General features: G+C 42.2%; 3 protein-coding genes across 3 annotated transcripts in view; all 3 read right to left on the bottom strand.

Moving 5' to 3' along the window:
* Positions 1-750: 750 nt before the first annotated feature.
* LOC124292263 (hemagglutinin/amebocyte aggregation factor-like) lies at positions 751-5541 on the bottom strand. The gene is made up of 5 exons (XM_046729325.1): positions 5030-5541; positions 3748-3949; positions 3270-3416; positions 1561-1684; positions 751-868 (listed from the first exon to the last, which is right to left on the bottom strand). The coding sequence occupies exons 1-5, from the start codon at positions 5099-5101 to the stop codon at positions 814-816; spliced, it is 600 nt and encodes a 199-aa protein (XP_046585281.1). The 5' UTR covers positions 5102-5541; the 3' UTR covers positions 751-813.
* Positions 5542-12212: 6671 nt separating this feature from the next.
* Positions 12213-16360, bottom strand: LOC124292270 (116 kDa U5 small nuclear ribonucleoprotein component-like; the record flags this gene model as incomplete). Its single annotated transcript, XM_046729332.1, has 3 exons — positions 12213-13650; positions 15020-15127; positions 16250-16360. Coding segments are annotated over 3 exons (315 nt in total), but the record flags the coding sequence as incomplete, so codon positions are not given.
* A 32-nt stretch (positions 16361-16392) lies between these two features.
* LOC124292262 (116 kDa U5 small nuclear ribonucleoprotein component-like) overlaps positions 16393-17489 on the bottom strand; it is a 49819-nt gene continuing 48722 nt past the window's right edge. The window contains 1 exon segment of the mRNA XM_046729324.1: positions 16393-16414. Within this exon segment, the coding sequence (XP_046585280.1) occupies positions 16402-16414 (13 nt within the window). The 3' untranslated portion in view covers positions 16393-16401.

The following is a 17489-nucleotide window of genomic DNA, read 5'->3' as shown; positions in this document are numbered from 1 at the left end:
CTGTTGATCACTGGATTGGCTGGTCCAGACGCGATTATTTACAGACCGCGCCATATAGCTGGAATATTACTGAGTGCAGTGTTAAACAACATACCAACCGACCAACCATAAACTAAAGTCTGCCAGGAGAATGGAAGTGGTTTGAACCCTGGTCATGTCATGTGCAAAGACCATACAGGGATGAAGTTCCGACATTATGGAAACCTTGGCCATTCTTTCTGTAGCCATGGCCTGCCATGACTGTTGCAAGTTCTGGGACCCTTGAGGTTAGTGACAAGCAGCTACAGTGAAGGAGTGAATGACGCTTTAAGAAATATTTCAGCAATATCACGGAGACACGAAAAATGAGCTTCACAGATTGTTCACATCTGGGGAATCGAACACTTGTCTCCTGTGACAGGCGAACGCTTTAACAACTAGGCTACCCCATCGCTCTGTACAGTGAAGGAACATATGTGATCGTTTGACACTATCTTCGACAAAACTAGTTGACATCTAAAGAACGCATCTCTGTAGCTGACATTGCTAATCAGATGTCTCCTGGGCATGTAACCTAATTCCGATGTAGGCTGATAAGCTCACAGAACATTTAATAGCTTCACCACAAGGAGTGATAGAGTTTTATATAAGGCTGCCAGTAAGAGTGCTCAAAATAATCTGGCCAGGGCCAGACTCTATGGCAAAGCAGGTCTGTTTGACTATTTTTACTTATCAAAGTTCTCACTCCCAAACGAACAAAAAAGACGCCAAGAGTGTGTATTTTCCCGTTTTATTTGACATGGATACGCGCTGTGCTACCCGATGGCTGCTGTTCTACGACTGTCGGACAGGTACAGTGGAACACACTGTGAAGACCCAACGTCGATCCCTGTCGAAGGAAGGAGATAATGTTACAAAGTGACAGTATACAATGCCCACGAGGTTACGCGCAAGTCGTAATACCATTTTAACTCAACTTGGCACAGAATTAATTTCCCTTATAGGCGTGATTCGAATGGATGGCTGGGTTTGACAGCGTCATTTGAATAGAGCATGGTGATGCTTTTTGTCTGGGTCATTTAAGGAAGTCTGTGGATTTATTACTATACTGGACAAAATAAGTTAGGGATATTGGTATTTTTATAATTGATATTTTATTAGTGTGTCAATGAATAAATAGATTATTATTCATAATTTAAAAATTTACATATATCCCTAACTATTTTTGTCCAGTATACTTTGATAGGTGACCATGTATTTCAGCTTGACTTTGAGAGTTTCAAGGACCTCAGTCCTGCGTCACAACGAAAACACGTGGCACATGTGGTCTCACCTAAGGCAAGTGAGCTTGTTCAGCATTGCTATGGTCACATAGCCGAAAATGGGTACCCGGTGGGATACGTCCTATGACTATTAACCTTCTAGCGCCACACAGGCAGCTTGGGGTAATAATGCCCATCATGTTGTATGCGCTTAGAGCATGTCCCTGTTGTATCAATAACTAAATATGTGTTCGTGATTTATCACGTTTTCATTCTCAGGGATGGTAAACACGGTTCAAGTTTTGAAAACGGGACTTACTCTTTTTTGTTGTCATGGAGACTGAATGCCCCACGTAGGACCTTCCCGGCGGGGACCTTGAAGTCCATCGGTCTGTCGTAGTCGTTCTGCCACCCGGTGTAGGTACACTCCGTCAGCACCACGTCTACAAGCATAGCCATAGTGAGTGAGTGAGCGTAGTTTTACGCCGCTTTTAGCAATATTCCAGCAATATCATCGCAGGGGAAACCAGAAATGATTTTCACACATTGTACCCATGTGGGGAATCGAACCAGGTCTTCGGCATGACGACCGATCGCTTTAACCACCACCGGCCCCAACGTACCACGCTAGGTACATATGCATGATTCCATGACTCAGAGTCAGAGAAATAGATGCCAAAATATTTGAATTCATGAATGAATGAAATGTGTAGCGGGTATTAGACATTAATCACTTTGGGAGAACCCAGCCACGAGTGTGGATGTGGTGTCGACACACCTAGAAACAGACCGCCTCCATGGTGTAGTGGTTAGAGCGTCCGCCCGGAGAGCGGAAGGTCGCGGGTTCGATCCCCGACCGCGTCATACCAAAAGACGTTAAAATATGGTACTTGTTGGTCCCTGCCTGGCGCTCGGCATTAATGGGTACAACAAGGACTGGTCGGCTCGGAGTCAGTATAATGTGCCTGAGTGGGGTATTCATGCTTCACTGCGGCATGGTATCTCAGTGAGCTAGCACTATAAAACCAGCTTCAGTCTGGGCTAGTACAAGCAGCCGCCGCATTCACATACACATACACATGCATGCACGTCGTCATATGGGCGAAATATTCTCAAGCCTCACCCTCACGTACCTTAAACCCAATTTCACCTCACCTCACCTCACACCTAGGAACATGTCTACAACACTAACTAAAGGACCGGGATTGGAAAGCACGATCATAGATTTCTGGTACGGGTAAGGGACACAACTCTACACTGGTCAGTTGTGTACCATTTGACTAAAATGAAACTTAAAATCAAACAGGACTGTTTGACCTTCAACTAAGATGTTGTTTTAGATGATTCTTAAACCCACGTGAACTGGGTTCAACAACACCTACGTCTCTTTGATCACTGTCTCTGGTCCAGACTGCATGCCGTGACTATTGATGTGATAATGAACTGGGTTCAACAACACTTTTTCTTTGACTGTCTTGCTGAACAATTGTCGCAGATCGCACGAGTAAGTGAGTGGACACGGTTTTGCGCGGGGAAAAACAGAAATGGTGCCCATTCACACGTTGTACCCATGTTTGGTATCGACCCTGGGTTTTCAGGGGACGAGCGAACGCTTTAACCACTAGGCTACAGCACTCTATCGAATACTGAAATTATTGACATACATGCAAGTGTACAAGTGCCGCAGAACATAAACAAAGACCAATTCCCTGAAACCGACAGTAGTGAGTGAGTATGGTTTTACGCCGCGTTTAGCAATGTTCCAGCAATATCACGTCGGGGGCACCAGAAATGGGCGTCACACATTGTACCCATGTGGGGAACAGAACTCGTTCCTTCGGCGCGACGAGCGAACGCTTTAACCACTAGGCTTCATCACCGCCCCGAAACCGACAATAACTATGAGCAGTACCGGGCCGAATCTGAGAGTCTAATTCTAGATCAGCATATCCTGGGACAGTCAATATGACGTCATTTCTTCATATCTAATTCACCGTCTCTAATGGCTAGTTGACAAAAGCAACTCACTTGGGATGGCGCAACACCTGAACTTGAACTGTCTGTCCTCGCGACGGTTGCTATGGCGACTGTCTATCCCCGTGATGACGCCTTGCCCGCTGCATTGAAACAGAAGTAGTCCATCGTAGTTGTTGGCGTAGGAGTCGCTTTGGCTTGCTGCCCAAAAGAAGATTAATACACAATAGTTGGTTGGTTTGTTGTTTTACGCCGCACTCAGTAATATTCCATCTGTATGTCAGCGGTCTAAATATTTGAGTCTGGATCAAACAATCCAGTGATCAACAGCATGAGCATCGATCTACTGGGATACGATGACATGTGTCAACCAAGTCAGCTAGTCTGACCACCCGATCCCGTTAGTCGCCTCTTACGACAAGAATGGATTGCTGAAGACCAATTCTAACCCGGATCTTCACGGGTCTTTTGCAGAATGAATACTTACCCCGAAAAGGCGGACCAGCACTGGCCGTCTTGGCAACTCACTTACGTGTCCAGGCGCACGACTCCGAGGCTCCCGTCCTGGCACAGGCGAGTGACCAGCGTCTGTCCTCCTTCTTGTTGTCGTGCTCGCTGTAGATGGAGCTGAGAGACGTCCCTGACGGACACTGGCGTTTGAAGGACTGGTCCCAGTCATTGACAAATACCGCGTTACTCAGGCAAACCGTTGCCAACACAACCAGCACATATACCTGTTGGAATCGGTAAGAGACATGTTGGCACTACTTTAGTGTATATAATATATTATATACTGTAGCGTGGGTCGATCTGTATAACTTATTATCCACCCATCATCAGCCACCCTTAACACCAGCATCCCCCACTCCCCCTGCCCCTCCCCAACTCCCAATAGAATTACAGTATCCTGAAGTGACGGATCCAGAGAGGGGGGGTGTAGGGGTAGGGGTGCACACACACCCTTTTTTCCTGAAAGTTTATTAAAGACCACTGAAACACTCGTGGAAATGAAGTGTGTAAACCCCCATTCCCCACCATCCCCTTTCTCAACAGCGTGCACCGCTCCTTTCTCCAAAAGCTGTATCTGCCCTTGAGTGAGTGAGTGAGTGAGTTTAATTAAAGCAACAGTTGCTCAATATCTAGGTGGGTGAAACAGCTATAGGCCTCACTGTACCCACGTTTGGAACGTTTGCGTGAGTGAGTATGGTTGTACGCCGCTTTTAGCAATATTCAAGCAATATCACGGCGGGGGACACCAGAAGGCTTCACACATTATACCCATGTGGGGAATCGAACCGGGTCTTCGGTGTGATGAACGGACGCATTAACCATTATGCTACCCCGCCGAGCGGAGTATAAGGATACATTTCATGAGTGATGATTGATTGACAGAGTTCGCGTTAACGCAAACACCTATGTGTTTCATGCAAATAAATCTACATTTCACGCACGAAATTTTCTACCTGCGTGTTCTGCACTATGTTCTGGGAACAAGTAACCGAAAAATCTATTTGCCCATGGAAACAACAAAATAAAATAAATATTCTCTCAGCTAATTTGACTTGCAAATGAGGACAACATGCTCTAAAATGGAAGGGAATGACGTCTAAATTTCAAATTTGTTACAGGGGGACCCCGTACCCGACTAGAGACCTCGCTGCTTTCTGGCTGGGGCATACACCTTCGGTGCATGCACACGCAATATTCTTGGGGCTATGCGTTTTAGGAACGCAAAGCTTTTTTTCCTACCGCGAACACTGACCACAACAGTGCTGGAATTGGAAATATTTCATCTGCTAACAAAACAAACTTACCATAAACGTCATGTTTCTCTTGTCGTGAACGAAGGATGCACGCGCATTAAAAAGGCAGGTTGTGCTGCACATTTGCTCCAAGAACCTTTATATAGATTCACAAACGGATGTAGATGTATTTGCACGTGGAAACGTTACCTGTGTTTATCGAGCAATAATTAATTATTCGCCGAAATTATTTCTTTGATGGCCGTTATGATACCACCCTGTTCACATAAGGGATCCAAATATGGAAAAATAATTCGAACCACTCGTACTTTGACGACAAGGCTTTGAACATTATTTAATTATCCACGATGTGATTTTGTATTTTGTTCAATACCATGTAAATAATTTCATCGTGAAAAGTATGAACAGGTAGCTCGTGTGTCAATCGATGTATCAATTGCGACCATGTGGAGATGTGTATTCGGAAATTCATATATCGATTAGGTAAAATGGAATGTTTAAATCATGTTTGTTAATACGATCAAATTATATAGGTTAAAATCATTGATCAATAATAAATATATGTACACCTAAATTGTAAAATAAATGGAAAGGTTCTGGATCATTTATACACAGGGATAGACTAACATCTAGTCTCTGAAATGAACATATTTTTCACAAAAAACGGTTTATAAATAATAATTATGAAATATAATGAAAAGGAGCCTAGAGACATTGATAATTTAGACTTGCCACATATTCTAGACAATCATGGGCTGCATTGGGTATATTTGTTTCAGCATCTACATGCATGCCAGATTAACACAGGGCCTGCATGCACAAAGCGATCTTAGCGCCATACGATGATCGTAACTCTAACATAGAATTAAGACGGTCTGAGCTCTGCAATCGCTTTGTGCAAGAGGGCACAGGTCAATAAGGAAAGGTCGTGATGACAAGGTTTATCTGCCTATTACTACATTAGAATCTATGTCGAAACATCGCCTTTCACAGAATATAAAGAAGTTGTTTATCCATAAAATTATAATCATTTGTTCTCACTGAAAAACAGAAAGAGACCCCCTCATCAAGACCATTTTCAAAAGCCGCCACACAAGGGAAACATATCTCATAATTTGTGTGCGAAATTTCATAAAAACAAAATTAATTATGCTTATCAGATTATTGAAAACTGACGCAAAACTGTCACGTGGGGATTTCTAGAACATGACCCCCCAAATCTCATAACGTAGTTAAGAATATGTTCAAATCTTACAACTAAAATCCCAGATCCACCTCGTAGAATAGCGGTGAGTAAGTGAGTGAGTTTAGTTTTACACCACACTCAGCAAAATTCCAACTATATGGCGGCGGTCTGTAAATAATCGAGTCTGGACCAGACAATCCAGTGATCAACAGCATGAGCATCGATCTGCGCAATTGGGAACCGATGACATGTGTCAACCAAGTCAGCGAGCCTGACCACCCGATCCCGTTCGTCGCCTCTTACGACAACATCACATATAGTCCCTTACCACAACGCAATCCCAGTAGGTATGTAAGGAGTATCCATGGTCACCTCAAACCAGATTATAGATACCAAGATTAATTCCCAGCCATATGATGTCGCTAGTGGTCAGATGTGTGTTGTTTAATGCCGAACCCAAAGTATTCCATCGATATTCACACTGATATTCTCACGCCTCGACTATTGCAATAGCCTACTGTGTGGTGTGTCACAAGAATCTGTCTCAAAGTTACAAAAAATACAAAATACTGCAGCTCGAATTGTGTGCCTTGCTCTAAAGTTTGCACATATACAGCCACTTCTACGATCCCTACACTGGCTGCCCATCTCAGCTAGAATTGAGTTTAAAGTTCTTGTTCTCGCATACCAGTGCCTTAACGCTATCGCGCCATCCTATTTGTGTGAACTTGTAAGCCAGTATAATCCAACTAGAACTCTCAGATCCCAGTCACAAATTATGTGCACAGTGCCCAGATACAGACTAAAACGATTTGGATTCAGATCATTTGCCTACCAATCAGCTGTTCTATGGAATTCTCTGCCTGAAGATCTCAAAACAGCCCCAAGCCTGCACTCCTTCAAAACTCTCCTCAAACCGTTTTTATTCAAGAAGTACTTTGTCTAGACTCTCACCCAAATAACTTTACTTGTAGCGCCATGAGCATACCAGCTGGCGTGGAGATTGGCGCGTTACAGATTCACTCATTATTATTATTATATGACGGCGGTCTGGGTCTGAAAATCTCGTGATTAACACTACGAGCATCGATGTAGGCAACAGGGATGCAACGCCCATCCGATCCTGTTAATCGCCTTTTAAAACAAACATAGCTTCATGAAGATCAGTTGTATCCCGGATCTTCACGGTTCGCACTCCTTAGTGGGTGCCGGATCTATATTTACCTATTACCGAAATCCCATTGGTTTGACCGTTGTGAACACATGTTGGCTCGATCTTAGGTTGAAGAAGGTGCTTTGTATACCATACCCCTAGAGAACGGTTAGTCCAATTAAGGGCAAATTTAGATGTCCGAGATTATTAGTGATATTCCGATTCGTACAATGGCAATTATAATTCAACTTCCTAGGAAGCCGTAATCACTGGCAATATTGTTGAAATAAAAGAAGACGATTGACAAATTCAATATAATGTAAAATTTATTGACACACTGAAACGTTTGGCGTTGGCTCGTCACGCCGAAGACCCGGGTTCGAATCCCCACATGGGCACATTGTGTGAAGCCCATTTCAGGTGTCCCCCCGCCGTGATATTGCTGGAATATTGCTAAAAAGCGGCGTAAAACCATACTCACTCACTCACTGAAACGTTTGAAAGTGGTGAGGTATGTGTAATGTCCGACTAAAGCACTAATACACTCGTATTCAAAAGTCTTCACCAGTTCGTGAGATCGGTGGGTAGCCAAGTAGTTACAGTGTCCACTCGTCACACCAAAAGCTCGAGTTTGTTTCCGTACTTCCAGTTCTGTGGTTTGTTGGTGTATTCCTAAAATTGAGGTAAATAGTGAGCCCCTAGAGTTCGTGATCTATGAAGGTTGAAATTACACTTTTAGCCCAAACTTAGGAGTGTCTTATAACTACGATATCTTTGTGAAACGGGACATCCTAGGCCTGTAAATATCATATTGGCCTCGTTGGTGTACAAAGATGCCAGTGTGTGAGGCACAGGGAGGTAGAAGTCATCACCGTAGTGTCATCTTCATGTACTCCACCATCTTCCTCATGAACCAGCTCGTGGTCGTCAACACTTAGCCTCATCATCCGACTCTCCAACATAGAGGCGTCTTCATCTTCTTCATCAAGGTCAACCTGAAACTGCTCACTGTTCGCGCCTGCTTGCGTCCCCTGCCGTGCCAGGAAACTGTTGATGGCGTCCGTCTGTTGCAGAAGGTAGAGGCTATACATAAAGAACACGGCCTTAGTGATCTCGTACCGTTGACCGAGGAGCTCAGACCCAGATATATGACCAGACCTATTAGCACGCTGTTTCCGAGAGGATATGTTCTCCAACCGGGCTATTAGGTCGTCCATCTGGTGGTGAGCTCTTTGGGCGACCGTCTCCGCCCTCTGCACGATAGCAACGGTCTGAACGAGGGCTGTGATGGCGTCCAGGCGAGAGTTGAGGTCGTTCAACTGATGTAGATCTCTGTCAGTGAGAGGCTCTTGTCTTTGCATTATTGAGGGATGTGTGGGGCAAATTGGAATATATCCCGTAGTTGCGTTTTCGGGGACTCGCATATACTAATTAATTTGAAATGGAGCTACAGAGTGCGAAGACGCAATACCTGGAAGCGATCGTATAATTGTACACGTTAGGTGCTCAGACTGAATGAGCGAGCCCGGTGCGATTTTATATCAAGGAATTATTCAATCTCGTTACCTATAATCCACGTGGTGATCTCATAGCTTCTCCGAACATGTGATTCCTGTAATTGTCCTCAACCTATCAGTACATCAGTCGGAGACAATGATTGCGATACTTCTCAACCTGTTAATCCTGTAAATTAGTTATAATCTATTAACACTGTGTTTACAACTGGATACATGGTGCTGAAACCCGGATGTATCTCAAGGATGATGTTCGTGAGGAGACTGTGTGGTTCTTGACCGGGAATTCCACTTAATCCTTCGCAAACAGTCATTCTTATGCTCATTACAGCATATCCGTCTGTGCTCATTACAGCATATCCGTCTGTGCTCATTACAGCATATCCGTCTGTGCTCATTACAGCATATCCGTCTCAAGACAAAGATATCTGGGATTTTAAGTTCTTTGTTCTTTCAATCTGACATTGTCGGCCTCCTTATCAGCCAGTGCTGGTCACAACAGATTACCAAATACGAAATTGGGTCCACCGCACGTTCTCTCTTTGTATCAACTTCATTTTTTAACCTTTTATATGTTTATCATTATTCACTAAATAAATATGTTTTTAAACATGGGTTGGGTGTTAAAACAATAAATAATAACAATAACCATTTATTACACTACATCTACTAGTATATTAAATTCCAAATCTCTATTACCCTTTACCTATTTAATATTTTTTACCTTTTTAATTCGGCCTCACATTCAAATTTCCCTTATTACGCAGTTGTTTTTTTGGGCTGTTTTGGGGTTTTTTTTGGTAGTAACACCACTCTTTCAAAATTTCTTGTTTTTGTTCCCCTTCATTTCTTAATATGTGTACTACCCCGTCGCCGAAATACCTTAGTTGTGCGTGCGACGTTACATAAAGCAAATAACAACTGCATGCACTCGCTTTAAACATATTTATTTCCAAAGAAAGGAACCTGATTGGTAAACAAGCATAAGCTTATATGAAAACCGCTCCGGGATACAATGGAAGGAAGAGTAAACATGTCATGATGAATGTACAATATGAATGATATATAAATGTTGCAAAAACGAGAAATAACGCCAATCATTGTTAAACAGTGTATGTCATATGAAGAAATTATTTTGGATCAAATCTGCCTGTTAAATTTATAAACGAGTGCACTGTACTTACTATCGAAGAACAGCTTTGGTTTCCAAACAAAATTGATTTTAGGTGAAATCCTTTAGTATAAAAATACATAATTTGACGTATATCGTTGTAAATAGTACATGAAAAGAAATAATGAGCAGAGTCTTCATAGTTGTGGCCACAAGAGCAAGATGATGTTGGAGATATAAATCTTTCATATTTGTGCGCATTAAAGGTCACTACATTCAAGTCGGAGACGAGAATGTATGATTTGACAAAATCTGCTACCGAAATTTAAGTCAAAATGACTGTAGATATTAGAATCATTTAAAAGTACATTTTTGAAACTCGATAGGCACGGTGATGCTCTATGTTCAGCTGGTAATAAATTCCATAATTTAACAGTATCTGGAGGAAAGGACCTCGCATAATTTACAGATTTACAGTTTATAGTCTGAAGATTTGAATCACTGCGCAGATTATAACCAACGATATCTGATACTCTAGGCGGAACAAGGTTACTAAGGTAACTTGGCGTAGTGTTATTAACCATTTCGTAAAACATAGCCATTTTATGAAGGTACCTTCTACGACACAACGGGTGACAATTAGTTTCTTTGTATATTTTATGATGGCTGGTACCACGAACAGCACCACGCACGGTTCTTAGAGCATCAAGATTGAGCTTTTCAAGTATATCTGCTTGCTGTTTAGTACAATTATCCCATATATGGCTGCAATAATCAAAAACTGGTAATATGAACTGTTTGTACATGGTTTCAAATGTTTTTCGGTTTAAACGATATTTGAGACTTCTTAGACAATTCACCATTGGTGCAACTTTTTTAACACAGTCGTTAATGTGTTCATTCCATGAGCAATCATGCTGAAGTATAAGACCTAAATGTTTATGGCTTTGTACGGAATTAATGACATTACCATTCATGGTTAGGTTCGGCATTGGAGTTGGTTGCAATTTACGAGTAAAGCGTATTGACTCTGTCTTATTGGGATTAGTAATACTTGCCATTTTTCTGCCCATTCGTCATTTCGTTGTAAATCATCGTGCATTACAATAGCAGTTACCCCAGGATCATCAATGATCGCATTTAAAGAAGTATCATCTGCAAAAAAGGCGTATATTATTTTTCATACCTTCAACTATATCATGTATATAAACAATAGCGGCCCCAATACTGAACCCTCTCCAGCAAATACAGCTTTACTCCCTTGCTTCCAACCCTGGGGTGGGGTACTCCAGCAAAACCCGGGTTCGATTCCCCAGGGTACTTTATCATTTCTATCTAAAAGCTCCCTAAACTGCTTCAGACACCTCACATGGACACAGAGCGCATGTGCGTGTGCGTGTTTGTGTGTGCGCGTTGATTATGTGAAATGTGCGAATATTACGTCAAGAATAGTATATAAAGTAAAGGGTGCGGGGATTATGTCAAGAGATAATAGATTATACAGGTGGGTGTTGATTGTTTCAACTGTGCGTACATTCTGTAGTGCGTGTCTGTTATTTAGAAGAGCGTGGGTTACTTAAAGGGAGTACAACATAAAACATTGAGAGTAAAGTATGCCAAGAACGTGCATGCGTGTTATATTAAGTGCGGCTGCTTGTAGACAATGCTCAAAGCATATAGCCAGCGAGATACATTATGCAAACAGTCATGAACATGTAAAGGGTCGTAAACATGCAAACTCCGTGGTAAAGTCATGTGTTGTACCCATTAATGCAGTGCACAGGCAGGGAAACATGTAAACAGTGCATAAACATGTAAACAGTGCGGTAAACATGTAAAGAGAACTTAAAACATGCATGCTTTGATTATGCAAAAGAATGTATTGGTTATGATTCCTAAGGAGTCACAAAGTTAGCTTGCTTCATCATTGACACTTGCATTTCCCCGAAATATGATCCTTTGCTAAGCCTAAACTTTTGGTTTGGTTGTTGATTAAGGCCGCACTCAGTAATATTCCAGTTTCATGGCAGCGGTTTGTATATAATCAAGACTGGACCAGACAATCCAGTGACCAAATCATGAGCATCTATCTATGCACTTGGGATAGGATGACACTGTCAACCCAGTCAGCGGGCCTGACCACCCGATCCCCTTAGTAGCCTCTTACCACAAGCATGGGTTTCTGAAGACCAGTTCTAAGGCAGACTTCACAGGTCTGGTCAAGTCATAGTAAAATACTTGTTTGCTTCCAAGAAAAACAAAAAATGATACAATTTTCATGTTATTTATTGTTTCATGTATTTTACATATCATACACCTTCATAGTTGACTGAAACAAAAATGGGAATGAATCTGTCTCATCGGTTCCTTATGATTCATAGTGAACATTCCACAAAATGTCTTATTCTGAAAGTCTATACCAATAGAAAATGACCATTGATGATTTATTCACAGATGTGAATGACGGAGGTAATATACACAAGCTATGTACAAATAACACAAGACAGTGCTTAGTGTTCAATGTCCTTGGTCACAAAGTGTTACAGCCTGCACATTAATGTATATAATAAGTCAATATATTCCAAGTTTTCATGATTTCAATATCTGAAGTGACTTGAGGTTCAGAACTCCATGTCAGCTATGTAACAATCAATGATACAATTAAACTATACAGCTCAACACTCCATAGGGACATTGTGAAACTCTGATCAACACTGAGACATGTACTATTTTTATGCTTGCTGGTTTCACGCTGCTTTCAGCAATATTCCAGCAATATAACTGCGGGGAACACCAGAAATGGGCTTGTACCCATGTGGGGAATCGAGCCCGGGTCTTTGGCGTGATGAGGAGGACATTTTAACCATTAGGCAGCATCCCTCTGCCCCTCTGTTATTGTATGCATTCATAGATATTTTAACTTGAAATCAAGCTGAAAGTTGTTCGTTCCATGACTACTATTGAAAAGGCAATATCTCCAAAAAATAAGTGACATTCATCTTAAACATATGCTATCCCTATGGAACGTTGGGCAGTAAATTTCCAAACTGTGTGTCTGGCATTACAGTATTCATGGAAAGGTGTGGAGCCTTCCTGGAAGATGTCCCAATCAAGGTCTTGCTGTTGATGTGGATGTTCTGGGAAAGAAACCTTAAAAAATTTCCCACTTGACCACATGACCAGTGAGTGGACAATAATTAGTGGTCCTATCTGTACTTCACTGGTCCAAAATAACATTCGTATATTTACTTTAAAAATTCACTGGCCACCAGGACCACTGCAAATTTATTATTTAGTGGTCCTGATGAATCTTTACTAGCCAGGGACCAGAGGACCAGCGTAAATTTTGAACACTGATGTTGACTTGCCTAAGGTTACGTTACGGCTACCTCAAGGTAAAGCAACACTTTAGCTGTAGACAGTCACTAACGATTCTTGAAAAACACAGATTTGCTGCCCTCACACATCAGGCATACTATCTTGAATCTGGCCTCTTCATCTTAATTCATTTTCTGTTATCTTCTATGAAAAGTTTCCAATAGTCTTCTGGACCAGTATTAAAACGTCAATTTTCTGAGGCTGTGCACACACTGTGAGATGGGAGAGACGAGTCTACATGGGGTAGTTGAGCATCACGTCCTGTTTGGCCAACTCCAGCAACATAGGGTCGTCGAAGAACTTGTTGATGGATACATCCTCGCTCAGACCCTGGAGACAGTTTTATATTCACAATTAATATCATGCTGATCAGACGATTCACAGACATGGAACATCTTCATTGTATCACTTGCTAATGGTATAAATATCGTTCTTTGTGTACACTACAAAAGGATTGGTTGGTTGATGTGCTGTTTAGTTTTGCTCAGCAATATTTCGACTATGTAGCGGTGGTCTGTAAATAATAGCATCTGAACCAGACAATCTGGTGATCAACATCATGAGCATTGATCTTACACAATTAAGATACGATGACAGGTGTCAACCAAGTCAGTGAGCTAGGAGTGAGTGAGTGAGTGAGTTAAGTTTTACGCCACACTCAGCAATATTCCAGCTATATGGCAGCGGTCTGTAAATAATCAAGTCTGGACCAGACAATCCAGTGATCAACAACATGAGCATCGATCTGCGCAATGGGGAGCCAATGACGTGTCAACCAATCAGTGAGTCTGACCACCCGATCCAGTTAGTCGCCTCTTACGACAAGCGTGGGTTACTGTAGATCAATATTCTAACCTGGACCCAGTGAGCTCGGAAGCATGGTAGACTCAAATTATGGACAACTCCCTTATTCTACTGTAACTGCTTTTACAATAAATTACCAAGACTGTGTGGTGTGGTGTGGTGTGGTGTGGTGTGGTGTATGGTGTAGGTAATAGATAGGGGTGGGTATTGCAGAGAATTTTCATATTGCGATATATTGCGATGTGGAAGCATATATTGCGATTTATATTGCAATATATTGCAAGGATTATTTTTTTAACAAAACATACTTATAATCGAGTTAATGCTTGATTATAAAGCAAAAACACAACAAAATCACTATGATTGATTAACCTTTTATAAAAACTTTTAATCATGACAAAATAAAAATGTAAGTAACATTTGGCACTAATGAAACAGGGAAAAGAACAATTAATAAAACGGAAATATCCGAAGATTTCCGAGTGTTACGAAGTTTTCCGAATGCATGTCAAAATACCGGTTTTCGATCAGCGTATCGCAATATGTATCGTTTTCATGTCTGAACCGGTAAATACCGGTAAACCGGTTACATTGCGCAGTCCTAGTAATGCATGTTGTGTAATACTGTCATATTCAAGCTACATGAAATCATGCCAATCCAGTGATTGATAAGAAGAGCATGTCATCGGTGACCGTTGACACCTCGTCAACGAGTCTGACCTCTCTATCTATTAGGTCACTTCTTGACAACCTGGAGACCAATTCTAGTATCCATAGGTGATAACTAAGAAAGAACTGGGGACATTCTGGCACAGGTTTGCACTCCTTCCAGGAACACGACTCCATTTATCCTGCACAACAGTTTCCTTGTATCTGAGTAAAAAGTCTGTCTCACCTTGCGTCTCCTCGTCTTGATCATGAACTCCCGGGCGAGATGCGTTGCGGGCTGTGGTTCCAGGGGCCTGATGATGATGGACTTGTCCAGGGGGTCACCAGGTACGATCTGAAGACCACCACGACACAGGGTTATTGTCAGGTGTCTTAAATTGTGTAACATTATTAGGGCGTTGTGGTAGCCTAGTGGTTTAAGCGTTCGCTCGTCACGCTGTAAGATCCGGGTTCGATTCCCCACATGTAGCCCATTTCTGGTGTGCCCCTGCCGTGATATTGCTGGAATATTGCTAATAGCGGGGTAAAACCATACTCACTCACTCTATTGCTATTCATGTGGATATCAGTCAATGATAACAAGTATCCTTGGATTCGTTGTACAAAGCAGCATTAGCACTATGGAGGCATAGTTCCATGTTAAGGTGAAACTGGGTTTAACGTCGTGCTTGAGAATATTTCGCTCATATGACGACGTGCATGCGTGTGTATGTGTATGTGCGGCTGCTTGTACTAGCCCAGACTGAAGCTGGTTTTATAGTGCTAGCCCACTGAGATACCATGCCGCAGTGAAGCAGAAATACCCCACTCAGACACATTATACTGACTCCGAGCCGACCAGTCCTTGTTGTACCCATTACTGCCGAGCGCAGACAGGGACCAACAAGTACCATATTTTAACGTCTTTTGGTATGACGCGGTCGGGGATCGAACCCGCGACCTTCCGCTCTCCGGGCGGACGCTCTAACCACTAGACCACGAAGGCGGTCAGTTGCATGTTAAGTTAAGGGACATGTTAAGTTAAGGGAGTTTCGATCAGTTCAGTGCTAACATTGCTTTGTACGTAGACACCCAGGCCTGCTGCCATTCATTACTGTCCTTACTGATCAAAATATTGACAAGACAAAGTGTTTGTAGTTTAACACCGCACGCAAACAATATTCCAGCTATATGGAGTCAGTTTGTAATTAACCAAGTCTGGACCAGACAACCCAGTGATCAACACCATAAGCATTGATGACATGTGTCAACCATGTCAGCAAGCCTGACCACCCGATCCCGTTAGTTGCCTCTTACGACCAGCATGGGTTGCTGAAGACCAATTCTAACCCACATCTTCACAGGTCGACTAGACACAGTGATGCTCCCTAGCTAACAGTCTCCAGTGATGCTTTTCTGTGTCGATTGACCCCAGTGAACCATTAAACCCTCTGTTGATCGCCTCGAATGGACTCACCTGCCAGTGATGGAAGACCGAGAGACAAAACGCCTGGCCCTGTGTGTGTGTTCTCAGATCGGTCTCAAATCCAAATGAGTCGATCGCGGGGGCAGGAAAGCCTTGATCAGTATGTAATTTTTAGATCCAATTGATATTTTATACATCCTGGGTCATGCGTGACCTCTGAAACAGAAATTGTATGAATAATTAGTGATTTTGTATAGATATACTGTAATATTCTCCCCACGGAACTTCTGAAGCCTTTAGGATTTAGGATGTTTCCTGTATAAAGAAACCATAGGTTATATAAAGCCATTAAAGGGAATTACATTATGAATATATTGAACAATACATATAAATTATATATATATATATATAGGTGACTCTGATAGAGGGCACTGAAATTGACTATATTCAAGTATATGCTTTAGGTAGAATACTTAAGCTGAACATATATACATAGCCCTAAAACTCCTTAGAGTTATAAGCTAGATGAGTATGTATAAAATACATATTAATCTTGTGAGGCTAATATTTTAACGCCACGAGGGACTGTCAGTTGCTGGCGAGAGGACCAGTGGTCCTGAAATGGTGGTATGCCAGAGACATCTTCTGTAGTGATGTCTCTTAGGTAGTGATTAGCAAATACCATGTTAGATTTCCAATAGCATCCTTCCATAATCGTGTTCAAGGAACAGTTACCGTGTAGAGGCCGAGGGTAGAGGCCAGTGCCCTGATCTCATGTGGATTTGATGCTGTTGGTGGGTCCAAGCCTGCTGCCTTGTAGGCACGGAGAATGACAGTCCTTATCCAAATAGATATTGTAGGTCCGGTGACACTTGTTTGATTCAGTGGCTTATAATGGGATGAATAAACGTTTGAAAATCTTCTCCTTGTTTTGGATCGTCGTAAATAAACTTTGGCGCTCTTGCGGACACACAGTGATAGGTCTTGTGTATCTTGTGATCCGAGAATAGAGGATAGCCGGGATGTGGAATAATCTGTCTGGTTGACCTGGTAGTTGATTCTTTGCAATGAAATCCCATCTTAATCCGAGGTGCTGCTGTGTTATGATTGTCATCAAACTGTATCCTCTCGTAATCCAGTAGCGTGAATTTCAGACATTCTTGCTGCTGTGGCTAGCGATAGCAGAAACAATGTTTTCTGTGAGAGAAATTCAAAGTTTGTCGATTCCAAAGGGTTCATAGGCCTCACTGCGTGAGGTGTTGTAACACTACATTCAGATCCCAAGCTGGGG

Source organism: Haliotis rubra, unplaced genomic scaffold, assembly GCF_003918875.1.
Source record: "Haliotis rubra isolate DU_JTF1 unplaced genomic scaffold, ASM391887v1 Scf510, whole genome shotgun sequence".
Taxonomy (NCBI): domain Eukaryota; kingdom Metazoa; phylum Mollusca; class Gastropoda; order Lepetellida; family Haliotidae; genus Haliotis; species Haliotis rubra.
Note: the sequence above shows the minus strand (reverse complement) of the source record. Positions and strands in the feature narration are given on the sequence as shown.

What these genes read in the sequence shown, in the direction of transcription:
- LOC124292263 (XM_046729325.1), bottom strand. Translation starts at nt 5,101, where the DNA reads ATGTGCAGCACAACCTGCCTTTTTAATGCGCGTGCATCCTTCGTTCAC. An exon ending in GGAGTCGTGCGCCTGGACAC is followed by an intron (nt 3,417 to 3,747) that starts GTAAGTGAGTTG and finishes TCTTTTGGGCAG; the next exon opens with CAAGCCAAAGCGACTCCTAC. An exon ending in CTCCATGACAACAAAAAAGA is followed by an intron (nt 869 to 1,560) that starts GTAAGTCCCGTT and finishes TTCCTTCGACAG; the next exon opens with GGATCGACGTTGGGTCTTCA.